Below are 27,472 nucleotides of genomic sequence, written 5' to 3' on the forward strand. Positions count from 1 at the left end.
GAGAGAGAGATGAGCAGGTCAGAACAGAGGGAGAGATGAGCAGGTCAGAACAGAGGGAGAGATGAGCAGGTCAGAACAGAGAGAGAGATGAGCAGGTCAGAACAGAGGGAGAGATGAGCAGGGTCAGAACAGAGGGAGAGATGAGCAGGTCAGAACAGAGGGAGAGATGAGCAGGTCAGAACAGAGGGAGAGATGAGCAGGTCAGAACAGAGGGAGAGATGAGCAGGTCAGAACAGAGGGAGAGATGAGCAGGGTCAGAACAGAGGGAGAGATGAGCAGGTCAGAACAGAGAGAGAGATGAGCAGGTCAGAACAGAGAGAGAGATGAGCAGGTCAGAACAGAGGGAGAGATGAGCAGGTCAGAACAGAGGGAGAGATGAGCAGGTCAGAACAGAGAGAGAGATGAGCAGGTCAGAACAGAGGGAGAGATGAGCAGGTCAGAACAGAGGGAGAGATGAGCAGGTCAGAACAGAGGGAGAGATGAGCAGGTCAGAACAGAGGGAGAGATGAGCAGGTCAGAACAGAGGGCATTCGGCATAGCTGGATCGTGAAGCGGGAAGAAGGTCACAAGATTTACAAGACTCCGATTGGCTTTCCGATCACTACGTTAGCACAGCTTATTGAGTGATGTACTGTGCGTTTCTCACCAGGAGGTTCTCCATCACTTTGACCTCCTCGTTGACGTGGTTGAGGATCTTTCGGCAGCACTCTGCACTCTGCTGGATGCTCTCCTTCTCGGTCAGGTCCTCTGTGGTGACATGGAGAACACAGACTTGAAGGAAATACAGACTTTGCCAAGTCAAAAGACATACATCATTAAGTCAAGTCAAGTTTATTTGTATAGCACATTTCATACACAGAGGCAATTCAAAGTGCTTCACATAAAATGGTTGACAGGAAAATAAAAGAATAAAAGAAGAGAATAAAATGGACATTTAAAAGCATCACAACAAAACTTTAAAAAAGAGTATAAAAAGTGCATTAAGCAACAGGCGCAGCAGTTGCAGAAAGAGCTAAAAACTTATAGAGGACTCATTGGGTTGCATAATAGCTGTCAGCAGTTAAAAGCGATGGTAAACAGAAAAGTCTTTAGTCTATTTTTAAAAGTAAGTAAGGTTGGGGCAGATCTGAGGTCTTCAGGCAATTTGTTCCAGCTAGCAGAAGCATAGTGGGTAAATGCGGCCTTCCCATGATTTGATTTGATCCTAGGGACAGTTAATAAGCAAGTGGGAGGTGATCGATTGTTCAGACATTTTGCTGTTGTGATTAAATTAGCTGTATTGTTGACCTCCAAAATGTACTCTCAATAAGGAGCACACACAGATAATCCTACTTGTGATACACAGTGAAAGCTCACGCATCAGCTAGTGAAAGTGCATGGAGGTGTTCGTGAGTCCTGGAGGCATCCTCTGCATATTATTAGCAACTTGTTAACAGGGGGGAAAATAGCTTATTTATTTTCCAGTGCAATTCCAATTACGGTACATTACATTACGTCATTTAGCAGACACTTTTGTCCAAAGCGACTTATCACAATATCACATTTTGTCAACAGTACAGAAAACAACTATGCAACACAATCAATAACAGCTAAGACATTTTGAATCACAGCAACAGATTCCCCCCCCCCCCCCCCCCCCCCGCATCACCTTTGACCTCTGGCTTTCACGAACAAGGAATCCTGAGGAAATTGGATTTGAACGATTCAGCAGGTGAGCATAACAGAATGCCACCTGGTGTCTCACAAAACATGTTTAAAAATATGCAGGGGACTAGATTTTGTTGCATATTCCACTCAAAGGGGGCAACAGGCACGTCGCACACGCGCACACCAGACGAGTCGCTCAAAAGTCATTTTTTGCAAGTCCAAGTCAAGTCTCAAGTCTTTGAGGGGAAAGTCCAAGTCAAGTCTCAAGTCTCTTATGGATGAGCGTTCTATCATCTGCTGCATGCCATCCGGTCTGCTTAGAACACTGCAGAGCTAAAACTAAGAGATTCAAAGCCTGTACTGTATTATCCTCACTCCTTATCTATTAGAATACAGTAGCAGCAATGATTAGAGATGACATTAGTAGACATGTCCTTCATGTTAATGCACCAAAAAAAAAAATAGTAATAAAATAAAGAAAAATAAAGATTGTTCACAAGACCCAAACCTTCAAGTCCAAGTCAAGTCTCAATTCTTTGAGGACGAGTCTCAAGTCAAGTCTCAAGTCGCTGTGTGGGTGACTTAAGTGCGACTCAAGTCCAAGTCTCAAGTCCAAGTCCCCATCTCTGGCGCAACACACACACACACACACACACACACACACACACACACACCTACACACACACACACACACACACACACACACACCTGTGCTTTTGGCAATATTCTCCAGCAGCAGAGGGTACTTGGTCAATCTCTGCATCTCGATAGGAATGATGTCCTTCAGCTGCAGCCTGCGGCACTGGGGCTTACTCTCCGCCTCCTGCGAGCAACACACACACACACACACACACACACACACACACACACACACACACACACACACAGTCAGAATTAATGCACATGCTTGGGAAGTAGGGGTGTCACGATACACTCAGTTCACGATACGATACACGATATTGGGTTCACGATAACGATACGATATTTTAACAATATTTTTTTGCGATCGCTTTGTAAGTCGAGGGGGCATCCTCCACGCTAATTTGAGTCATTTCATCATTTTCATCCTCCGTGTCTGTAACGTCCCTCGTCTGTCCAAACAAAGCAATGAAAAGGAGAGCGAGCATGCAATCAGATGCAGATCAGTGCCACCCTGTTCGGCTTCTTTTTCTCACGATATGAGATTTCATCTCAACGATACATATTGTCACGTTTTGATATCGCGATATATTGTGGGACGATATATTGTGACATCCCTAATGGGAAGCGTTTGTGACCACGCATTCATGTCTTCTCGTGCCTGTCTTTCTGTTTGACCTCGAACAGGGTTTTGTGAGTGAGTGAGTGAGTGAGTGAGTGAGTGAGTGAGTGAGTGAGTGAGTGATTGAGTGAGTGAGTGAGTGAGTGATTGAGTGAGTGAGTGAGTGAGTGAGTGAGTGATTGAGTGAGTGAGTGAGTGATTGAGTGAGTGAGTGAGTGAGTGAGTGAGTGAGTGAGTGAGCACGTACTTGTATGAAGGCGTTGAAGCGCGGATCTTTCTTCTGCCTGCTCTTGATCTGGTCCAGGGCCCACGACTGGTGACTGCAGGCCCGGGCTGTCAATTTCTGGAACCACTCCCCCTCTGGTCCACCAAACTGGAACACAACACAACACAACACAACACACGCACACACGCACACCACACGCACACACACAATGCTAATGCTACATGCTACATGTCTAATAGTGTATTGGATGAGATTGAAGAGGACGAAACGAACAGAGAGGAACAGAATTGGAGAGGAAGGAGAGGACATTGCAAAGAGAAATGGGACGAGGAGACGAATGAGAGAAGGTTTAGTTTGACTCACCCTGTTGAGCAGCGTGGTGCCAATGGATTTGACTATGAAGTTGTCTTCCACACGCAGTTTCTTCAGGTTCTCATAGAAGGCATCTGGATTCAGAAGCAGAGGGAGATACACAGACACACACAGTTTAGTTTGAATATACAGCGAGACAATCTTCTAGTGCTTCTAGTGTTAACATTGTGCTAACAACTAAGCTAAGATTTCCATGTATAAATACAGTACATCTGCCTTATCAAACTAAATCACAAATTTGATTCAAGATTCAAGATTTTTATTGTCACTCCGTAGCACAAGTATCACGTGTGAAATTCTTGTGCTGTAGGCTCCATTACAACATAGTGCAAATAACAGTATAACAGTGCAAAAACAGGGCATATAGATGCAGTAAAACAAGAGAACAACAAGCAATAACGGTAAACTTTTCCTTTTCTTTTCTAGCGTAGACACCTTAAAACATGATTAAACATTCTGTTTGCACAGGTGCAATAACATAGGCATAATTAGCATATGTAATGGTAGCAGCTACTACATGATTGTTTATTTGTGTATGTTAAGGAGTCTCGTGGCCTGCGGGAAGAAACTGTCCCTCAGGCGATTTGTTCGTGCTTTTGGGACCCTGTATCTCCTCCCTGAGGGTAACAGGGAGAACAGGCTGTTGTGGGGATGGTTTGTGTCTTTAATGATCTTCAGGGACCTCCTGAGGCACCGCTGGTTGTACAGTTCCTGCAGTTCTGGCAGCTCACATCCTGTTACGTGCTGGGCCGCGCGCCTCACTCTTCTTAGCGCCCTGCGGTCCATGGTGGTACAGTTCCCGTACCAGGTGGTGAAGCAGCCAGTCAGCAGGCTTTCAATGGTGCCTCTGTAGAAGTCCCTGAGGATTTTTGGCCTTAGCCCAAATTTCTTCAGGCGCCTGAGTCCGTGTAGTCGCTGTTGGGCCTTTTTGGGGTTGCAACCGAGAAACCCCTCCACTAATTGAGATCTTTCCACCCTCTCCACCTCCACCAGCCACTAAGCAGAAGAAATTTAGGCCCAAGGAAGGAGTATCGTAGACAGTTTACAGATGTCATTTTGCATGATGTTTGGGTAGTGAAGTCCTTCAATCTTTCACAAAAATGCAGTTATCTCCCGCTGCCACTTGGGGGCCGCTTAATGCCTTGTGCAACATTCTACTGTAACTCAGTAGGAATTATGATTTGCCATAAGCATCATCCTCAGTGGTTTGATGATTAGGTGGAAGGATAACAAAACACTACAAACCACCTCTTTGCAGTAGTACTCACAGTGCATTTCTATGATATCGTCCAGGTTGGGGAAGATGGTGGCCAGCTCGGTGCCGGTCAGGTACTCCTCCTTCTCCAGCGGCCTGGAGAAGACCATCTGGAGGACGCTCAGCATTCGCACGTGGGCGTGCTCTGTTGCAAACAGCTCTGAGAAGGGAGAAGGGGAGAGGAGAGGACGCGCTGTCAGAGATGCTACAAAAATAATGATGGGTTCTCTTCAAAAGGGGACAGCCTGTTTAAAGTCCCTGGAAACCAAAATCCACAAAAACCTTCTAACTATTACATTTAGGGTCTTATGTGAGTAATTGTGTGCCTCAGAAAGTGGTTTACATTACCGGTACTTTCAACCCTAACCGCCAAAATCTACACTTTTCTATAAGGTCTGGATTTCCACACACACACACACACACACAGTAGCGCTGTGCACTCGCAGCGGCAGAGATGTCTGCCTCTCGCCGAGCAATGCGCGAACACACACACACACACACACACACACACACTCCATCTCTCTTTCCTTCTTTCTCTCTCTCTCCGACGGAGAGGGAAACGGAGAGAGGGAAACGGAGAGAGTCTCCGTTTCCCTCTCTCTCTCTCTCTCTCTCTCTCGGCAGACGGGACACGCCCACACAGTCCGCGGGAGAAAATACACTCTAAAATCGAATTGATTCTCATGACTTTTGCCATGACTGTCAAACCTAAATTTATATACTTTGCGACGTTCATCATCGTTCAAATTTGGCTGGTGGCTTATTAACATAGGTTCCTGTGATGTGATGAACTCAAAATGCTAAATAATAATAAAATATTTCTGGTTTTCAGGGACTTTAAGTGATCATGTTCTTGATCCTAAACACTCCTCTGACAAATATTTGAATGAAGCCACATCTCCTTCTTGGCAACTCAAACGGAGCTGTGCCATTAATGGTCTAATACAGGGGTGGGCATTTATTTTTCATGGGCGGTCACATGAGAAACCCAGATTGTTGCCGGGGGCCGAACAAATATTGTCATGCCGTAACCCAGGAACTTTGATGATAGAGAGGACCACAAAAAAATGTCCTCGCTACCAGAGGGCCAGATTTTGCTGAGGGTTGGGGGCCGAACGGCGCCGGCGCGAAAACATTTGGGGCATTTGAAGCCAGGTTTAGAGGAATAACTCATTTTAAATTAACAGTTGTGATGTCATTATTCAGTCTTAAACACCAATATTTTATCCTTTTCTCACTCACTCCTATGTCGCCACCTGCTCTCCCTGCAGGGCTTGAAATTAACTTTTTTGACCACCTGCCAATATGGCTGCTAGATTTTAAAGTTACCAGCCAATTAGAATTTCCACTAGCCAAAATGTTTTTCTCCAACTCCAAAACCCAAAAATCCAAAACCAACAAGTTAATTGGTTATCGGTTAACATTTTTACTTCAATGTAGAACAGTCATTTCTTACACATGAGATTACTTTTAGCCTTTTAGTCATAAAGATTATTGAAATATATTCCATATTCCACTGAAATGTTATAACAGAAGTGGAGTATTGGCCAGAATGACATGAACATTTGGACACTTATTCAGCGGGTATCTTGCATGTTGCGTTCAGGTGCACGATAAAAAAAAAAAGAAAAAAAATGCAATTCCAGCGCGGGCCAGACAGGTGGCGCTCGCGGGTCTGGTCTAATACATGGTATTGGTATACAATGGTTACAGGTGCATTATCATTCTCATTCTTCATCTGTCTCATTCTAATAATCAAGCTGCTCCTCAGTTCTCTTCTCCTCACCATTGATGACCTCCTGCCTTTTGATCTCCTTCTTGCTGAGGCTGGACAGCAAGTTGGAGTCGGCCAGCTCCCTCCAGTTGGGCGGGTCCTGCTCCAACTCCAGAAGGCGTGGCTCCATTTCCTCCAGCTGGGGGGAGGGGGTGGTGGGGGAGGGGCCAGGACCCTCTTGAACTAAGCTCGGTCCATCGACACTGAGGGACGGACAAGGATGGGTTAAGACTGCGGTATGTTACAACCTAATCAAAAGGTTCTGCGTTAAAAAAAGAGGACTTTCAGGTGATGTAACACACCCTCTGGTGGCCATAGTGGGGGTCCTCAGCTCTTGGCTATGAACTACAATAGCTGTGAACAGCTGGTTGCATCACATGGAAACAGATTATTTCTCCTCCTATAAATCTGGTTAATTTTATGTTTAGATAATGCCATATTGTGAGCTTGTTAATTATATTATGGTTAGCTATCTCTCAATGTATTTGATCACATCTGGTTTGTTACATATAATTAGGCATTACTTGCACACAGCTAACTCTACACTGGACCTCTAGAATAGAGACAGTCCGCATGTCTGGGAACACCCATACAGGCTCTCTAGGAACGCCCACAATAGACGCTGGGTTAGCCTGGGGGCGGGGTCAGGGTGGGGTCAATTCCCCCGTTCTATCCATTCAGCAAAGTTAGAATTTAGCTGATAGCCCAGCCCAGGCAGACACGATTGGGGATTTAACCACCGCAGTAAACGCACATCTGAGCAGACGTCTTGTGTTCTGCTCTAGAACCCCCAAACCTGTAGTTTAGAGCCGCAGCACCGTCTTTTGGTGAGTCAGCCCATTAAGATATATGGACGGTTTTACCCCACTCGCGCGCCAGCCGTTTAACATTTTGTGGGCGTTCCCACACATGCCGACTGTCTCCATTGTCCCAGTAGTGGTTGCTAGCAGAGTTGCGACTGTAAAACATCTATACCCATACAAGGAGAAAGTACAAAATGGTGGAATGTAATGACTTGAGAAGCTCTGAACTATCTTGACCTCTAGAGCCTTCGTGTGTTTGCAGACATTCCGTCCTGAGGCTCATGCTGACAGTATTTACAGATCCTCTCAACAAACAGTAAGTAAACTAACCCAAAGGTCAATACTGACCTGGCTCTCTAAAGAGCTGTGTCTGACCTCTCACTGCAAAGAGTGTGGTAGTGGACTCACACCCACTTACTCACACCCAATCTGTCACAGCACAGGTCAATTGCTCGAGACAGCCAAGTCTCACGGTCAATAGTGAGCCAGTAAAACTGTCAGATTGATCAAACGGTCAGTTCTGTCCAATTGGTCGTTTAGCTCGTTTCCACAGGACATAGGCACAACTCTATTTTTAATGCTTTAATCATTTGAATTTAATGCCCGTCTAACTGGGACTGGTAAATTGATGTAAATTCCCTGCACATTAATGCCTATTTAACGTAGCCTGTAAATTTAATGTACATTCAATGTAAACTCTTATCTAACTCTGACTGTAAATTCATGTAAATTCCCTGGACATTTAATGCCTATTTAACTTAGTCTGTAAATCTCATGTAAATCCAACGTAAATTCATATTTATCATCCACAGAACACTTCACCACTCATGTACATATTATATATATTGACTCGATTTGATTTGATTTGATTGCACTTGCAACCTTGCGATTGCCGTTAGTTATCTTCCTACTTCTTATCCCTGTATATTGATGTAACCGCTACGCTGCATACAGACACTAAGACAAATTCCTCGTATGTAACTTGCATACTGTGGCAATAAAAGTGATTCTGATTGTGATTCTGATTCTTGATTTTCTTTAAACAATGTTTAATGGTAGAAATGATTAAACACACAGATTTCCAGCAAAGCTACTCATCCCACATGAAGATACATTTTTAAATGGCTCCAATGTGATATGCTTTAACACATCCAGGTAGCTTTAAACCCTCCACATTCTGATTGTAGGTCACCATTAATTATGACCAAATGTTGTCTACCTCCTGTGGATTTCTGATTATGTTAAAGGAACACTCCGCCCATTTTCAACCAGCTTTGTATCATTAGAACATCAGTAGTATATCAGAAAACTGTAAACGGTTTTGAAGTCCGTCATTTAATTTGACAGTTATTGAGTGTTAAAGTGTGGACCAGTGACATCACTGGTCCACACACTAACTCAAATTAATAACTCATTAACTCAAATAAACTCTCAATAACTGTCAAACCATTCATCATTCATCTAGTTTGACAGTTATTGAGAGTTGATTTGAGTTAATGAGTTAGTCATTTGAGTTAGTGTGGACCAGAGATGTCACTGGTCCACACTTTAACACTCAATAACTGTCAAAACAGACTTCAAAACAGTTTACAGTTTTCTGATATACTACTGATGTTCTAATGATACAAAGCTGGTTGAAAATGGGCAGAGTGTTCCTTTAAGACTGCGTCGCTACTCGAGTTGTTGTAGTACATTTTGTTCTACATCTGTCTTGGTCTCATTCGTCAATGTTTTGCCAGTCTGTCCCCGCTGTGCTCCAGCACAGAGAGATGGTTGAGAGGTTGTCTAGTCTTACAAGTGGAGGTGGTGGTGCTGGGGGCTGAGTGGGGATGGAGGTATGGGTGTGATGGTGGCAGGCGGCTGGAGGTCCACGTCGCTACGCGAGCGGCACTGTTTGACCCGGGAAGAGCCGCGGCGCCGAGAGGGGTGGCGGTCCACACGGGCGCTCTCGCTACGCGCCACTTTCCTACTGGAGGGAGGGAGGGAGGGAGGGGAGGGGAGGGGCAGGTGGATCAGAGGAAGGCATAGGGACAAGCAGGAGCGGGGAATCACGAGAATAGCGGAGAAGGAGAAGACAGTGGAGGGGGAAAGGGGAGAGACCCCCCAAAAGATGGTGAAATGACAGACGAGGCAGGTGAAGGGACGAGCAGTCGAGGGGGAAGTTAACGGAGGAGTCACATCCGCAGGGAGGTTAGGAACAGACGTCCGTGCAGAGTATGAGGGTAAAAAGGGGTTTTTTCCAAAGTCAAAGTGGAGTTTTATAAAATAAAATAAAATAAAATAAAATAAAGGAATTCAACAAGGGGAATAAAAGGGAAGTCACAACATTTACAAAGAGAAGAGATGGAGAAAGGGAGAGAAAATGAGTGGTAGTATATGCATGACATAATGACATGCATATTGTTAAGACAATGGAGCACAGACATAGAGTTTTCCCTACTGGAATCTGATCTAAATCATTATGTCGTTAAGAGGGTAGTGATTAGTAATATGCATTACTTTGCTTCTATATAGCGTTATGCACCAGTGAGGCAATCATTTCTTATTAACACTCACCAGTTCTCCAATTTCACACACCATGCAAACACACATACACACATACACACATTCTGGAACAATAACCCTATTGATGTCTATAATCAACCTCATTCTACCTTCTTTACAACCAAATAAACAATACTTAGCCATGCAGTGGGTTTGTGTGTGTATTTTAGTGGGGCTAAGTGAGCCAATGCATGGTTCAATGTGTGGTGTGTGCATCGCAGGTGTGTGTGTGTGTGTGTGTGTGTGTGTGTGTGTCTGTGTGTATGTCTAGATATATGTGTGTGTGTGTGTGTGTGTGTGTGTGTGTTGTGTGTGTATGTCTAGATATATGTGTGTGTGTGTGTGTGTGTGTGTGTGTGTGTGTCTAGATACAGTATATGTGTGTGTGTGTGTGTGTGTGTGTGTTGTGTGTGTACTGTATGTATGTGTGTGTGTGTGTGTGTGTGTGCCTAGATATATGTGTGTGTGTGTGTGTGTGTGTGTGTGTGTGTGTGTGTGTGTGTGTGTGTGTGTGTGTGTGTGTGTGTGTGCATGTGTGTGTGTATGTCCAGATATATATATGTGTGTGTGTGTGTATTTGTGTATGTGTTGTGTGTGTGTCTAGATATGTGTGTGTGTGTGTGTGTGTGTTGTGTATGTGTTGTGTGTGTGTCTAGATATATGTGTGTGTGTGTGTGTGTGTGTGTGTGTGTGTGTGTGTGTGTGTGTGTGTGTGTGTGTGTGTGTGTGTGTGTTGTGTGTGTGATCATTATGAGGTCTGAAGCATATCCATGACTCTGTCAAAGGCGTGGACACAGTGGAGACCCACCTTGTCTTGCGTCTGTGAAAACACGGGACATCACATTGGTTACACAACCGAAACACTGCCTTCACACAGCTACAACGCTACAGTCACAACAACAACATTATTCCCATACAAATGGACTCAACTGCTTTTAACCGCTGACAAAGTAGCACGCCGCCGATACAACGCTAAAGCCCCTGGCACGACATGTAACCAGACACACACACTGTGCAGACACAAGCAGGGGCAAAGGACTGGCCCTGGACACGATACACACAGACACAAAGCGCACACGGCGGATAGCCCCCCAAAAAACATGGACACACACCTAAACTGTTCAACTTAACTCTGCGCAATGTGAAAAGCAACTTGCTTGTAAAGCTTAGCCTAACTGACGACACTATTAAACTAGTGTAGTTATTGAAGCATCCACTTTAAAGTCGAGCTGAACCCAAAAATGTCTTTTCTTTTCTTTTAGTTCAAATATCTGCGTATGCAGTGCACCTATTTAATAATGTATGCAAAAAAAAAAAATCACAAAAATCTAATTTCTTTCGTTTTTCACACTTTTTCACATCAAAAGTTTATTTTTCAAAATTTCATTGATAACAGTAATTTATCAAATATTAATTTCAGGATAATTTTCTCTTCCAAATGAAGGGGAAAATGGTGCCTAGTGCCTGTCATCTGGCAGAGTTTCTAGCCCATAAACTAACTACTAACTTGAGCAATTATGCAAACTAAATCAAACGGTAATGTCTAAGAATGCAAAGAAATGTAACTGGCTCGTTAAAACACGCATTCCAGGAATATTATTTACATTTATAACGATAATGGCGCGCGCCTCCGAGCCTGACAGCCTCCCTGGCTGTCAGGGGTCGTCTCTCGGAGATTCCAGGCGGGCGGGCAGCACCCATGCATCGGATTGTCCGCTCGCTCTGCACGAAGCAGCCTGGCTGCCTGGTACTCCGCGGATCCCACTGGCGTAGCACGACAACACGCTGAATCCCACCCGATTTGGAGGTGGAACACGCCAGGATTGGCCGATGCCAAAGCCAGTCGACTTGAATTGTCAAATCAAATCATCGACACCGTATATGGTCCGCCTCTCAATTTGTTTTCAGTCTGAAACGGACTCGGATGCACGTGACGAACGGGTTCACCTCGACTTTAAGCGTAGACTTAAATGCCATAGAAAGCTTCAGTATGTAAGGCTCGTCTACAACCGATGTCATATAGTAGAACCCGCAGACAAACTCAATGCAAACGCAGCAGCTTCATCAGATTAGCACATTTCAGCTAAATGTGTTGACTGAAATTTACCTGCATCCACAGAATACCAAGAAGGTCAGAATTGCACAAAATATGCCTAAATGCAACAAAAAACAAGGCGATGAAGCTCTGTTGTAAACATTGGGAGACGCACAACAGGACACACACACACACACACACACACACACACACACAAACACACACACACACACACACACACACACACACAAATGAACGCAAATGCAATGAGGGAGAGAAGGAATGAGGAAAGGATGCACGTGCCGGTCTGAAGAGAAAATGAGAGAATAATGAGGGAGAGGGAAGGCAAAGGGGCTGCGAGGGAAGACCGGGGCCCTCTGGTGGTCGATCTGGTGAGGGTCCGTCTCCAAACTCCAGGCCTCTTTAGTAATGTTAGCCAGCTAGCTAGCAGGCAGCATGACAACAGCTAGCACACAGCGGGGACAGACTGCTGGGGGAGTTTTACCACGCTCCCTCAGCCTTTAGCAATATAGACACTTTCACTTGGACTGCATAGAGAGCCCCAGGGATGACGTATTTTTGTAGTCAGAACCAGGAAGTCCCGGACTTCCTGGTTCTTCACTGTTTCTGCCTATGGGATTTTTGAATGGGTTTTTTGCCGCGATGCTTCAAATAAGGTCTCTGGGCAACGCAAGATTAATCAAACGCGAACCAGAGTTCAGCCGGATAATCTTCACACATGAGGACCACTTTCATGAGTTTTGAAGCGTAAATGCCAGCCCTAGAAGTAAAAAGCTCGTGCTAAGATAATCCAGAACTACACACTGTCGCATAGGCTTCCACGTCACGTCAGCACTCAACAGTGTTGTTGATGTGTGCACTGATTACCCCGGGCTGAACGGGGCTGAACCACGTGAGGGAAAGAGAATTTCCGTGTTCGTCCTTTGAAGTGGTGACGTTAGTGACTTATACTATCCCCGTCGACTCAACAGTGTAGTCTCATTTAGCCGTTTGCTAGCTAGCCGCCTTTTTAACGGCACGTAAAAGCTTCAAAACTCATGAAAGTGGTCCTCATGTGTGAAGATTATCCTACTAAACACTGGTTCGCGTTTGATTACGCTTGCGTTGCCCAGAGACCTTATTAGAAGCATCGCGCCAAAAACCCATTCAAAAATCCCATAGGCGAAAACAGTGAAGAACCAGGAGCGTTAGCATCGATGATTTCCGGACTCATTCCTGGGGCTCTCTATTTGGTAATAATCTACCAGCCTACCAACTCCCATACAATCTGATTATATCACGTTCATAACATTTACGCATGTCTTCCTCTGTCTCTCCTGTTGCTTGCTTGCTCTCAACATGTCAACATGTAACTGCATAACGCTGTGGTTATAATCTCACTCGCCTGGATGCTACTAATGTTTCTGGCTATCTCTCTCCTTCCTCACCTGTCTCTCTCCAGGTTCTCCTCTGTGGGAGGATCAGTGGGTGAGAGGGGCTCCCCGATGGGCAGGCCAGGTCCCAGCCCGGCGGGTGACACCTCGCCCCCCTCTAACGAGGGCGGGGGGTCCGAGCGGCCGACTGGGAGGCCTAGAGGAGCGACAGAAGAGGCAAGAGAACACACGAGGGCGTTAATTGCACTTCTTACGATTGCTAATTTTGAATGCCGTCAGTGTAAGTTACCGGGGCAAGAGCGCCAGCTAACTGCCTTTAACTCATTGAGTGCCAATGACGTCGATCGACGTCAAATGCGTTTTTTGACGGTGGGACGTGGATCAAAGCCTCCTGCATCTCCTGTACAAATATTGTAGCTATTGAAGGTGTATAACCTATTTTACGGACTCATTAGGTGGCGACAGTGCTCTCCAGATTAGAGAAAGGTCAGGAAAACAGCAGGAAAAAGCCCCGTGATGAAAGAGAAACCGCTCATGCTGCAGCCAGAGCCATATAGATTGCTCTGGCTGCAGCTGACGTTGGCTGCGAACAGCAGTCAATCCGCTCCCACAACTGAGCCCCTCTGCCTCTGTCTGTCTGTCTGCATAGTTTCTCCACACGATTAGCCGCCAGAAAGGCAGCACCCGACACTGAAAAGCCAAACCATTCTCAGCAGTCCGGTTTGGCTTTTCCGTGTCGCGCTGGGAGCCGGCGCACAAAAACGGAGCACTCCGAAAATAGACGCTGGGTGCGTGAGGCTGTGTGTTAGTGTGGGGAGGAGTTTGCAGCTGAGGCGGGGGAGAGGGGGGTGGGGCACGCAGGGCACCACACAACTACACCAAGTCACTACATCAGAAAATATTAGCTAGAGTCAGTGAATGTGCTTGAAATGCTTCATTTCACAAAAGGCTGAATAACTCAGCTTCTAATTTGAAACGCCTGAAAACGCTGAAAACAACCTATCTTCTCCAGCTCATAACTAAAGAACGGAAAATGGTATCAATAAACTTTTTTTTGCTGATGATACAATAGAGTCTCCTTGTTCTTTGTGCGTGTTCGGTGTTTACATAGTAATATCACACAATATTCTGTGGGCCTCGAGAAATCACTGAAAAGGCTCTGAAACTCTGGCACTGGGAGCGTCCGTTCTCCAAAAGTGGCTGGCACTCAATGAGTTAAATGTGAAATGCAATTGTATAGAAAGAAGATTCATTTGTTTATCGGTTTAGGAGGAGTACTGAGAAACAGACACCACTAGAATGCCAATTCAGGTTGATTGTATTTCCCAGACCAGTTTCTGCAATCACTGCCCAGCCACTGTGTAGGCATACCATCGCTGTGCACCGAGTCTGGGCTGTTGGTCGCAGCGGGGGGGACCTCCGAGCCTTCGCCGACCTCTGACCCAGGCTGGGAGGCGGGGCTTCCGCCGGAGCAGGACTTCCTGCTGGAGAATGAGGAGGGCGCCGCAGGGTCGGTCAGGGAGGTTCTGGAGAGAGTCGGACCACTGCCCTTACGCTCCTGACTCACTTTCTCCTTATCCGCTAGAGAGGGGGAAAAGATCTTAATAACGCTAAGTTACAGAGAAAGCAGTTACAGAGTGGTACTTCAATACAAAGGGAGACAGACTTGGTGAGACAGACAAACGGGTAGGGATAAGGGGACATTCACACCAAAAGCGTAAAAAAAAAAAATCATGTTGAGAGCGCTTCCATTGTGCACAAAACAGCGCATGGAGCGTTTTTTTTGCGCTCCGTTTGTTTTCCCCTGTAGTCGCGTGCAGTACAGATCAGAACACAACGACCACACGGACGGTAGCCAGCTAGTTTTGTCTGTTTGATGTTGTTCACTGTCAACACGAAAGCCAGATTATTGCCAATTCTGGCAGCAGCCGAGGTTGAAAATCCCTCGGGAGGAGAAAAGGTAGGAGGAGTGAAAAAGACGAGCAGGGCGCTTTTCCTCTAATGTTCAACTTTTTTCAGCTTTAAAACGCCCACAGCGCTCCTCCAAAAACAACAGACGCCACCAGCGCTGAAACGCCAGGTGCGTTCATTAAAAGAGGAGCACGTCTAGCGCGTCCTTACATAGAGAATGAATTGCAGAAAGACGCTGGCAGCTCCAAAAACGCTTTTGGTGTGAATGTCGCCTAAGTATGTCGCAATCAAGGTGCTATCAGGGACTCTGCAGTGAATGAGAGGGTTAATCTGGAACAAGGGAACATCCACAATAGGGCTGCACGATATGAGGAAAAGCTGTGATGTGCGATAACACTGTTCAATATTGCGATGACCTGCAATAAATAAAAAAAATGCTATAAACAAAAATATTAATGGGTAGGGGTGCTCCGATCCGGCTGAGCCACGATCCGATCCGATTCCGATTCCTGGGGTCACGATCCGATTCCAGAATCGATTCTCGATTCCAACGATTCTCGATTCCAGAATCTAGAATCGATTCTCAATGATGTAGTTTTATATTGCAATAACACACAAAGGTAAATCTAAGACAAAAAATGAGAAATGTATTAATGCTGAACTTCAAATTCAACTTCTGAAGTATTACAGTGAGGGCCTAAATTCATTTCGCAATATGAGTGTGTTAATTTAAGCATACGTATCAGTAAGTGGCACGGGATTCTCAAAGCCTGTGTTGAGGGTCATACGAACAAAAATGCACTCTTGAAGCTAAAAAAAAATCCAAAACCAACCAAGTTAATTATTTACATTTTTACTTCAATGTAATTGAAGTATTGGCCAGAATGACATGAACATTTGGACACTTATTCAGCCGGTATCTTGCATGTTGCGTTCAGGTGCACTGTGTAAAAAAAAAAAAAAAAAAAAAAAAAAAAAAAATTGCGATAACACGTGACTTTTGCGATGTGTTCATCGCGCATTTTCATATCGCGATGACGATGAAAATACGATTAATCGTGCAGCCCTAATCCACAACCCTGCAGATGAGATGGCCGTGTGATGCGTGGCCTTGCTTGGTGATTACATGCGGTGTTCCTAAACCTAGAGACCAGGTCAACTCAACATTGGCCCACCCGCATCCCCTCCCCGGGTTTGATTTGAGACATGCAGACATGCTTAATAGGTTGATTAGTAGGGGGAATGTGACCATTCTACAGATACAGGGGGCGGGATACTTTGGGACGGCCGGTACCTTCAGCTTCTGTTTTAGGTTTGACCTCAGCTGGAAAGAAGAAGGGCAGGACAACAGGTTCTCAAATGCAGATCATTTACAGACATACATTTGTCCAAATATATTAGCCATATACAAAAAAAAATCACAATTAACAAAGTTATCCCACATATTTTCAAGCAATTATCCTTTCGAATTCAGGTGAAAACGTCATAATAAATAATATAAATCATCTTTTTAGGGCCAGAACTTAGGGGTAAACGCTTATGAAGGAGAATAGCAGGTACGTACTGGTGCCCGAGATCCAGCTAGGGATGCCAGGAAACCCCCCTCTGGGTTTGGTCTTGGTAGACTCCTCCTTCTTATTCTGGGAAGAAGAGAGAATAAAGGGACAATTCACTGAAAGTCAACTCTGAGTATTGTAAAAAAAAACAAAAAAAACAGAAACAACAGAAACACCACACTGGTACAAGGAGCAGGACATGAAGGCAAGATCAAGAGATCAAGACTCAAGTTTATTGAGTGTCCCAGAAGGGCAATTTGGTTTGCAGCGAGCGTAAAAGAACACAGAGACAATAGGCACACATGATTAAAACAAAACATAAAAGCAAACACAAAGCAGCAGATTAAAAATGCACAACAATTCAAAGTGCAAGTAAGAGTAAACTAAAACAGATACAAAGTGCAACTAAACAGGCATAAATAGTTTAAAGTCCCTGGAAACCAAAATCCACAAAAACCTTCTAACTATTCAATTTAGGGTCTTATGTGAGTAATTGTGTGCCTCAGAAAGTAGGAGACATTAGTTTCAACCCAAACCCCCAAAGTCGCCACTTTTCTACAAGGTCTGGATTTCCACTTCCTCATTGAAGAGAGCGGTGCGCGCGGTGCTAAACTGAATGATCTTATCACGTCATAAGATTTAATCGAATCAATCACACACACGCACGCATGCGCGCACACACACACACACACACACAGTAGCGCTGTGCACTCGCAGCGGCAGAGTCTCTCTTCCTCTCTGTCAGTATGCGCCGAGCAACGAGCGAACACACACACACACACACACACACACACACACACTCCATCTCTCTTTCCTTCTCTCTCCCTCTCCTTCTCTCTCTCTCTCCGTTTCCCTCCCTCGCTCTCTCTCGGAGGAGGAGGAGACCTGCAGTCCTGCACGCACACACACGGGACACGCCCACACAGTCCGCGGGAGAAAAGACAGTCTAAAATCTAATTGATTCTCATGACTTTTGTCATGACTGTCAAACCTAAATTTATATACTTTGCGACGTTCATCATCGTTCAAATTTGGCTGGTGGCTTATTAACATAGGTTCCTGTGATGTGATGAACTCAAAATGCTAAATAATAAAAAAATATTTCTGGTTTCCAGGGACTTTAAGGTGCGCATCAGTGCAAAGTGCAAGTAGATGCTACAGTGAGGCCAAGAAATTGCCCTGACAGACTCTCAGCGCAACACATTACAAGAGAGATGCTACAATGTATCATTGTATAATGAAATGCAAATAAACCCATAAAACAAGTCACCATTTCATGACATAACTGTTATTGTTATTGATTTGTTTGCAGTGGTTTTCCCCCCAACTAGGCAAGGGATTTGAACCTGCGGCTTTGTGGCGGGTAGCTTTACCTTTCCCAGTGGCCTCCTGAAGAAGCCTCCTCTGGACTTCTTACTGTCCGCTGCCCTGGTCTTCACCCCCAGGTGCTTCATGTAGAAGGCCACCGCTGCAAATATGGATTGACTACAGGAGAGAAAGACAAGGAGAGTGAGAAAAGTATAAAAAAAAAAAAACATCGTGGCACCAACATCACCTGGTTTTCCCTGCAGTTCGTTTAGTTTGAAAGTAATTTTTTAACTTTTATTTTTTTCCCTTTTGCTAAGTTCCTAATAAAAGGCCCGACAGAATGAGGCAGCTAGGCATGGGCCTTATATATTTTTTTATCGGTTAGAAATGTTTGTGCAAAAGGGATCTATGTGTTATAGAACTATTACTTTGCAAAAATGTATTTGCCTACTTAATTAACTTAGGAAACCATTCCTCCATTTGAATACAGTACGGAAAGTCCTAAAATACATAAAATGCTGTGGTAGTGTTTGCACAGACTGTAGCTGTGTGGTACTGATGGGAGAGAAACGTGAGAAGGAATAGAGACAGTCCGCATGTCTGGGAACGCCCACAAAATGTTAAACGGCTGGCGCGCGAGTGGGGTACAACCGCAGATATATCTCATGGGCTGACTCACCAAAAGACGGTGCTGCGGCTCTAAACTACAGGTTCGGGGGTTCTAGAGCAGAACACAAGACGTCTGCTCAGATGTGCGTTTACTGCGGTGGTTAAATCCCCGATCGTGTCTGCCTGGGCTGGGCTATCAGCTCAATTCTAACTTTGCTGAATGGATAGAACGGGGGAATTTACCCCACCCTGACCCCGCCCCCAGGCTAACCCAGCGTCTATTGAGGGCGTTCCTAGAGCCTGTATGGGCGTTCCCAGACATGCGGACTGTCTCTATATGAGGATGGGGGGGGGGAGTGGAGAGTTGAAAGATGTCCAGAGGGGGAGGAGTTGAGAGGGAGGGGGAGAAGCAGATGGCAAAGAACGAAGGAGGAGAGAGAGGAATTGTTGAAGGAGGAGGAGCAAAGACTCTGGGGATCTGTACATCTGCATGCAACATAATCACAAGTCTCTCTCACACTACAGTTAAAATACACTGTTTTACAGCAAATGCCATGCAACTACATTGACTGCAACATTAAAAACCACGGGGAGGACCAAAAGTCTTAACCAAAAAGAACAGGAGACACAGAAGACGCATGACGGGAATTAAAAAGATTATGCTACTAAACAGATTGATAAAGAAATGATACATACGCACATTTCTGTCCAATTTTCACTGCACTCTTATGTGTGTAGCAACAAATAAGTTGAGCATAGTAATTACTGAGCCGATGATCAACGTTACATTTTTGATGAAAGAAATGCAAAAAAAAAAAAAAGAGCAAAGGTTTACATTTTCAGGGAAGACCTTTTCCACCTGAAACAATTGGACTCAAAGACTATAATCTTGCTGAGTCGGCATTCAACATCTTGTGGCCTGACCACACCCAGGTTTAAATGAAGCGTGGACACTGACAAAAATCAGCTCCAACTTGCAAACGCATTCTCACTCACACAGAACCAGTGTTGGTCAAGTTACTTTCAAAATGTAATATACTACATATTACTAGTTACTTTCATTTAAAAGTAATACGTTACTTTACAATATTACTTTATGTGTAGAGTAACTCGTTACTTATTACACTACGTTTGCATTACTTTTACCAAAACAACAACAGCAGCAGAATGACATCGACGCCCCGGAACCATCCCGAAAAATTATTTCAACCGCCTTGAAGTCAGTGTAAACAATCCAAAATTCTAAATGTTATTCTTTTCCTTTGTTATTGTCATCTATAGTGGTTATTTGCATAAAAACAGACAGTTTGATTAGGAAATGAGTGTATCTTTTTTAAATATATGCTTTGATTTAATCAAATGTAACTCAATTTGTAACTTGAGTTACTTGACAAAGTAACTGGTATAATATTACTGAAATCCTATAAGTAATAAGTTATATTACTGAGTTACTGCTAAAAGTAATATATTACATGTAATATGTTACTTTTGTAATGAGTTACCCCTAACACTGCACAGAACAAACATGCAACTCTTCTCAACTCAAGTTGAAACTTAAACTCACCACTTGTCCTCGTCGGAGACTATAGTCGGTCTGAAAGAGGAGGAGAGACAGATATCAGGGGACATTTGCTATTGGACAGAATGAGAGACAGCATGTTCACGCACCTTTGCAGCATCAAAGCTCACCTCTTCTTTTCAAGTGGCATTTTTTCTTTCTTTCTGTGTTTTGGGTCGGTGGAATCTGAAGCAACGGAGTTGTTCCTGATCCAATGCAAAGCTGATTGTAGTGGTATTGTGTTCAGAGCAGAAGCTATTGAACATATTCTAATTTTTGCACGCAAAAAAGTGGGGACAACAATAAAGCGGAAAAAAAAAAAATCAAAAAAATGTGGGATGCATCAAAAGCTGCTGCACCCCTGACTGCACCAACAATTAAAATTTAAAAATTTGCAAAAATGATAGTCTGCAAATCTCTCAACTTCTTCTCTGCAGCCAGCTGTCTGAAGTAGCTCTCTAAAACGGAGTCACTCTCTCCACTAGTCGTCTGCCAGGGGAAATCCAAAATGAAACAATGCTCCAGCACAGCGGAAATGACTATTTAACTGTGTTTTGGGTCTGATGCAACATGCAGGCAAGACTGTGGAAATAGGATACTCCGTGTTTTAGCTGTGAACATAAAGGATGGGAGGGGTTTCCCCGGGATTTCCCCGGATAATCCAATCAGAGGGTCTGGTCTCCCCTCATTCTCCCGTCAGAGAGACCAATGAGAAACAGACGGGGGGGTGGTGAGGTCACCATGGTGTGGTGGGAGTGCAGACAGAGAGGGGGGGGAGTGCGCGGGGTGAACGGGTGCTAGCGAGTGTGGGAGAGAGAGTGAGGGCCAGGGAATATAGACAAGACAATTGTGTGGCCGTGTGAGTGGAGCCAAACTGAATGAATCTTTTGTGTGTCAGAGATAGAGATCCCACTGTGTGTGATAGTAAACGAGCAGAGTCAAAAGCTCATTGATGATGTCTTTGATACAGTAACAGTCTGCTTTAGATGTCATCTCTACTGCCAGCAGCACGGCTGTATCCTCTGAACCGGCGCTCGTGCACAGGGGCGTATCTCCTTTCGTTTACTTTCTTCATCCCTTGCTTTCCCCTCTTCTGACAAAGATGAGGTTAGACAATCATCTGCCCTCTCTCTGGCCTCCTCTGCCTCCTCTGTCTGCCTCCCCGTGTTGTTGCAGGGGGGAGAGCACACTTTCCCTTAGATCTCCCGCTCTCTTTCTTTTGGAGTCCGTGGCAGCATCGATAACATGCTGGCCGGTTCCCTCCCCTCCTCCTCCCCTCCTCCCCTCCTCCTCCCCCAGTTGGCACAATGCCAGGAGAGCGAGCCTTCCTGCCAGCGTGGCACTGCTGTGCTGACTCCATCTTTTCCTCTCTGCTTCCTCTCTTCCTGCTTGTTCTCTCTCTCTCTCTTCCCATCTCTCTTCCCTCTCCAGCTCTCGAGTCTCTCCGTGCCCATCTTCATCTCGTACTGTCTATTTGCCTCCGTGTGCTTCACAGTTGACTGTAGGGCCATGAATCTTCACTGGCCTCACGATTCGATTACGATTCAGAGGGCTACGATTCGATTCGATTACGATTATCGATGCAGCTTAAACCTTTTTCCGCAATACATGATTTATTTTTTCTCACTTTCTTTTTTCTCACTGTGTGGCTACTTTTAAAATAAAAGTGCATTTGGAATTGCATTGTATTATGATCCATAATTAAAAGAAACAACTGCATGTACTTCCATTATATTTTATTTGATTATAATTTTTTTTCTTCTTTTTTTTCTTTTTTAAATAATCGATTTTTGACATTTGTGAATCGATGCAGAATTGTGCACGTCAGCATCGCGATGCATCTTTTAATCGATTATTTTTGACACCCCTAGTTGACTGGTTATGTGCGAGGCTGAAGTCCACACTATCTGCTCAAGATCTTCACAGCACCTGTAGTGCCTCTTAGGAGAACTTTAGAGTGAGGAATACATCCTCAAATTCACTATTTCTTTTCAAGTGGGGAAGCTAAAGGTCAGTCAAAGCACATCACTCATGTTCATCCCTTGCCCTAGCCCAGGGGGGAGGGGCAACTGGCGGGCCGCGGGCCGCATGCGGCCCCCCGACCCCACTCAGTGCGGCCCCCCTGGGTCAATTAGCAAAAAATAAAATAAAAATAAAACTAGACCGACCGCACCGCGGATTATATGCCTCCGCCAATAAGTCAGCAGTCGACATGCATGTCGTCCAGACTTTGACGTTTGCCCCAAATGTGAAGACATTTGGTCAAGGCGTTACCGAGCTTGGAAATGGCGTTTGTGCGGTCACAGTGACCTTGACCTTTGACCCCTAAAACCTAATCAGTTCATCCTTAAGTCCAAGTGGACGTCTGGGGCAAATTGGAAGAAATTCCATGAAGGCGTTCTTAAGATATCGCTTTAACAAGCTTGAAAATGGCGTTCGTGAGGTCACAGTGACCTTAACCTTTGTCCTTTGAGCACCAAAATCTAATTAGTTGATGCTTGAGTCCAAGTCGACTTTTCAAGCTTGTTAACGTGATATCTGAGGAACGCCTTGACGGAATTAAATCAAATTTGTCTCAAACATCGACTTGGACTCAAGGATGAACTGATTAGATTTTGGTGGTCAAAGGTCAAGGTCACTATGACCTCATGAACACCATTTTCAAGCTTGTTAACGCGATATCTCAGAAATGCCTGGACGGAGTTTCATCAAATTTGCCTCAAACATCGACTTGGACTCAAGGATGAACTGATTAGATTTTCGTGGTCAAAGATCAAGGTCACTGTGACCTCTCGAACGCCATTCCCAAGTTCGTTAAAGCGATATCTCAAGAACGGCTTGATGGAATTTCTGCCAATTTGGCTCAAACATCCACTTGGACTCAAGGATGAACTGATTACATTTTGGTGGTCAAAGTTCAAGGTCACTGTGACCTCTCACACACCCAATTTCCAAGCTCTGTAACGCGACATCACAGGAGCGCCTTGACGAAATTTCTTCCAATTTGCCTCAAAAGGCGATTTGGACTCAAGAATGAACTAATGGCGGAGGCATAAGTCTGCGTTGCGGTCGTTCTAGTTTTATTTTATTTTACTGTACATCCCAGAACATGGTGCTAATGGTGTTAGCATTGTCCATCCACATACTGTTTAACATTAGCATTTGAGCTAACACTATTGTAATAAACTATATCCAGGATGCACATTGCACATGCACCATTACTAATCTGATTAATATGACATATTTGGGTGATGTACCACATCAAATTGCTGTAGCGGGCTGTTTTAAAGCTAGAGCAAAGTTTCTGGTGTCATCTGAATGGAAGAATTACTCAATTTGAATATGAAAAATATAAATGTTGGTGTAATAAACTTTGATGACCAGTCCTTTTCATCAAATGAGTAGCTATAATTGGGAGTGATGGTGTTACAGTAGGCTACTGGTGGAAGTGCACGGTCACAATCTGGCCCTCTGGTAGCGAGGAAATTTTTTTTCTGGCCCTCTCTATCATCAAAGTTGACCATCCCTGCCCTAGCCTATTGCAGTTGGCATGTGTAAACCTTCTAGTATCATTTTGGTGTGTTCTTCTGGTTTTAATTTCAGGTGAAGGTTTATGCTCCGCTATTGTTTGAGACCATTTTCTGACCTCTTGGGTTTATGAAACCATTTCAGAACCCATTGCGTGACCTTGGAATTAGAAGATCTTATCTGACTTCTGTTTGGGTCACATGAACCTATTCTATGAGTGCCTGCCAACATCTGTGGTATGTTGCTTTTTGAAAAGAATGTCATTTCGAAAACAAAGTTTGAAAACATGTAACTCAATGCATGCTGAAAGCTCAATATCTCAGAACTCTCCTGAAGGCAGATAGAACATTATAATTCTAAGCTCACGGTAACGTAAACAAAAAAAGCATGGTGGTAAAGCTAAGATCCAAGCTGTTTTTCTTAATTCCTGAAGAGTTTACATTTTGGAGATACACGGTTGTCTCATTATTAGCCTACTAAAAATCTGCATTGTAAAACTTTCCTGATAGGAGTATCTCTCTATTAGTGGATAGACAATAATACTGATGCTAAAAATGTATTCACTCATGCTTCTGTAAGGTCCTTTGGATAAAAGCGCCACCGAATGGCACGTGTTGTGATATTCTAACTCTGCGATGACTGGTCCCAGCAGAGTGAGGTGCTCACTGTGTCTCGGCCATCTTGTCCAGCAGGTTCTCGGCCACAGACTTCTCCTTCATCTCCATCGGGACGCGGTCGGTGATGTGGTGGCTCTCCACGTCCTGCAGCTCTGTCTCGTTGGGCGTCATACCCATCATCCTCTTCTGCCTGTGTGAGACAAGAGTGTGAGACAAGTGTGTGAGACAAGAGTGTGAGACAATAGTTAGAAGGTTTTTGTGGATTTTGGTTTCCAGGGACTGGGGTGGTGTGTCAAATGACAGTCAAAGAGGTACTAGTGTGCTGGGCTAGCTGACTGGTTCTCCGGACTCCAGTTAGGGGGATTCTCACCTGAAGTCTTCCAGCTGTTTGGCCAATTCGGCGACCTGCAGGCTCTGCATGTCCAGGGCATAGCGCTTCTGTTGGTCCTCAGGGAGCAGACCAGGTTGGGTCTTGTCTAGGAGACAGAGGAGGAGATAGGGGACAGAGAGGGGAAGGGAGGAAGAGGGAGAGAGTTTGAGAACCAGGCTAAAAAAAGAAAAATTATGAAATATAAATCTAAAAATGGCACATATGTATAAAACAAAATATATACTGTATATATAAAAAATCCAATGAATGCATTAGAGGAAAATAACTTACCCAATTCATTGGATATACTAGTTGGCACTGGCACTCTGAGAATCTGTAGGAGCCGAGGGGCGAAAGACAGAACAAGAACAGAGAGGGAATAGAAAATATGATATGATTACTGAAATACATGTAATGTACTACTGTATAACTGAGGCAACCAATGCAGTAGCTATATATCACCACCGGGGGTCACTTCAACACTAGGAAAGCAAACACTAGGGATATTCTAAAAAGATAGAAACATTTCTGTCAGTGTCAAAAATAATGGCCAGAAGATTCAACTGTATCTCAATGGTGACAAAAAGGAAAGGGGTTCAAAAAGAAGAGTGAGAGGCTGAGAGAGGATGGTTCCTTCCCACGGTCCTGACAGGAAGCTGCAGGGTCAGACAGAGAGACGTTCCTCAATAAGGGTTCTTGTGTGTTCTCGCGTTCTTCTTGTGTCCCTGTGAAACGTCATCAGTCGCAGCCCAAGTACTGTTCCAATGCAAAGTTCACATTTCGCCAAGAACGCTTAAAATTCCCGGACGTGTTCTCGACACGCCCACTTTACCGAGGATGCTCTGGGTGGTGACTTGTGTCAACTTGGCAAGGCACATATCCCAAGCAGAGGCAGAACGCAGCAGAGAAGACGCCATAAGCTCCGGGAACTTTTTTACAATTTCAAGTTTTATTTCATCACTAAATTAATTTCTGATGACTTTTGATGCCTACAAGCAGGGTAGTAGGTTTCAATAAGATATTAATAATATCTTAATATAAGATAATATAATATTCAGTCTGATGAAGAGCTTTGCTCGAAACGTCACTTTTTTGTTGGGTGTTTGAAATAAAAAACACAAACTAGGAGCCCTTGCAGTGTGCGAGCTTTTTATTCATTTTTCACTTATTGTTCACCTTTGATCTCAGCACCTGCCCAATTTGGATTTTGGATGTGCGTGTATCCTCTCTGATAGGTTTCAATAAGAGCCACTTTACCAACATTTATGGCGAAAAATGGCAAAAAAGCTCCAGAGCTGCAATTGGCTGCATCTACATCAGCTGAGCTTTTTATTTGTGTAGTACTGCAGGCGGCCTCTCCGCTGGTATTGCGCCTAACCCTATATGGAGTGACAGAGAGCAGGTGTGCAGAGGAGAGTCAGACAGAGGTGGACTGCACAGGGACACAGCTTAGACAGATCAGTTCACAGCTAGGGATGGGTATCGAGCACCGGTATTAATTTGGTACTGGTTCCTGATTGGTCGGTACCAGAGTATTGAGAACGTTCTGGACGTTTGGTGCTGCTACTGTATCTGTATTTTGTTTTTTTTACCGTCCCTAACGATGACGAAGGCGGTGTTACGCGCAAATCCACCCCCCCTGTACATGCGCGCCCCCCTTATGTAAACAAACCGCGTTGGACAGACCTGCCTCCCGACCACTGTGTGTTAGTTAGTACCGCATTTTAGCCGCCAGGTGTCATCTGGGCATAAATACACTGCTAAATTGCTTTTTGAAATGCACACGCAAACTGTGTTCACACAAGAGCTGAACAATATATTAAATTCATACGGAATTGTTCCAAACTAGAGAAAATAATGCAATATCCATTTATTGCAAAAGGCTGCTATATGGGCATTTTCTGAATTGATTTTTTCTTTTACAGTGCACAACACCAATGATTCACACAGTGAGAGAGGGAAGCGTCTGGCAGACGAGACTCCCTAAAGCTCCGAATCTCACAAATACTCAAACATGGGCCATCCGCAGGGAGATCTTCTACTAAAGTCTATCATTATAGAGCTATTGGAAGTGTTTCAAACCACAGAGAAAGCAATGCAAACAGAAAACTTAAAACCATAAAAAAATGTTTTATAATAGGACGAATCAGCGTGAGGTCACTGCCACCTAAAAATGCGTAACTCCGCGGCAGTTAACTAGTATGAGTTGTGCCAAACAAACGTTAAAATCTCAAAAAGTATACATCACATCGCTTATATTTTGACATTCTGAGTGAGAGCAGAATTAGCTCAAGAGTTTGATGCATAATATTATATGCATGTCGTGTTAAAGTTGAACTGTCGCAGTTTTTAAATTGTAAACGCGGTCAGCCGGCTAGAGTCAGACGCTCAAACTCAGGGTCCATAGGGTTCCATTGCCGTTGCCGCCCCGTGACGCGGTTTGTTTACCAAAACGGGGGTTTTTACCCCACCCTGACCCCGTCCCCAGACAGGCTGAGCCAGCTAAACCAGCGTCTATGATGAGACGTGGCCTCAACCTCAAAGTTGTACCACATTTTGGGCATTTAGTGGGCAAAAAAAAAAGCAGGTTTGAACCCATAGAGGGCACTTTGCTGCCTGAAAATGATACACTTAATTGTAACAGATTGGTCTCAAATGTGGAGATTTTGACCAGAATCCTTCACACACACACACCACCCCAGAA

The 27,472-nt window shown here is 44.4% G+C and overlaps 1 protein-coding gene across 4 annotated transcripts in view; it reads right to left on the reverse strand.

The window, feature by feature from the left end:
* Positions 1–27,472, reverse strand: part of arhgef1 (Rho guanine nucleotide exchange factor (GEF) 1) — an 89,526-nt gene that overhangs the window by 11,735 nt on the left and 50,319 nt on the right. Inside the window, exons 5-21 of one of the 4 annotated variants that reach the window (XM_083661229.1) lie at positions 25,060–25,102; positions 24,769–24,874; positions 24,448–24,588; positions 20,260–20,289; positions 18,152–18,263; positions 16,787–16,862; positions 16,517–16,546; positions 14,683–14,892; positions 13,366–13,507; positions 10,691–10,702; positions 9,134–9,307; positions 6,548–6,738; positions 4,775–4,921; positions 3,498–3,580; positions 3,156–3,281; positions 2,356–2,470; positions 647–747 (exon numbers count right to left, since the gene is read on the reverse strand). In XM_083661229.1, coding sequence (XP_083517355.1) covers positions 647–747; positions 2,356–2,470; positions 3,156–3,281; positions 3,498–3,580; positions 4,775–4,921; positions 6,548–6,738; positions 9,134–9,307; positions 10,691–10,702; positions 13,366–13,507; positions 14,683–14,892; positions 16,517–16,546; positions 16,787–16,862; positions 18,152–18,263; positions 20,260–20,289; positions 24,448–24,588; positions 24,769–24,874; positions 25,060–25,102 — 1,839 coding nt within the window. The remainder of the gene's footprint in view (positions 1–646; positions 748–2,355; positions 2,471–3,155; positions 3,282–3,497; positions 3,581–4,774; positions 4,922–6,547; positions 6,739–9,133; positions 9,308–10,690; positions 10,703–13,365; positions 13,508–14,682; positions 14,893–16,516; positions 16,547–16,786; positions 16,863–18,151; positions 18,264–20,259; positions 20,290–24,447; positions 24,589–24,768; positions 24,875–25,059; positions 25,103–27,472) is intronic. The other 3 variants (XM_083661231.1, XM_083661230.1, XM_083661232.1) reach the window with 3 other exon arrangements.

This window comes from Poromitra crassiceps, assembly GCF_964638095.1.
Source record: "Poromitra crassiceps genome assembly, chromosome: 26".
Taxonomy (NCBI): domain Eukaryota; kingdom Metazoa; phylum Chordata; class Actinopteri; order Beryciformes; family Melamphaidae; genus Poromitra; species Poromitra crassiceps.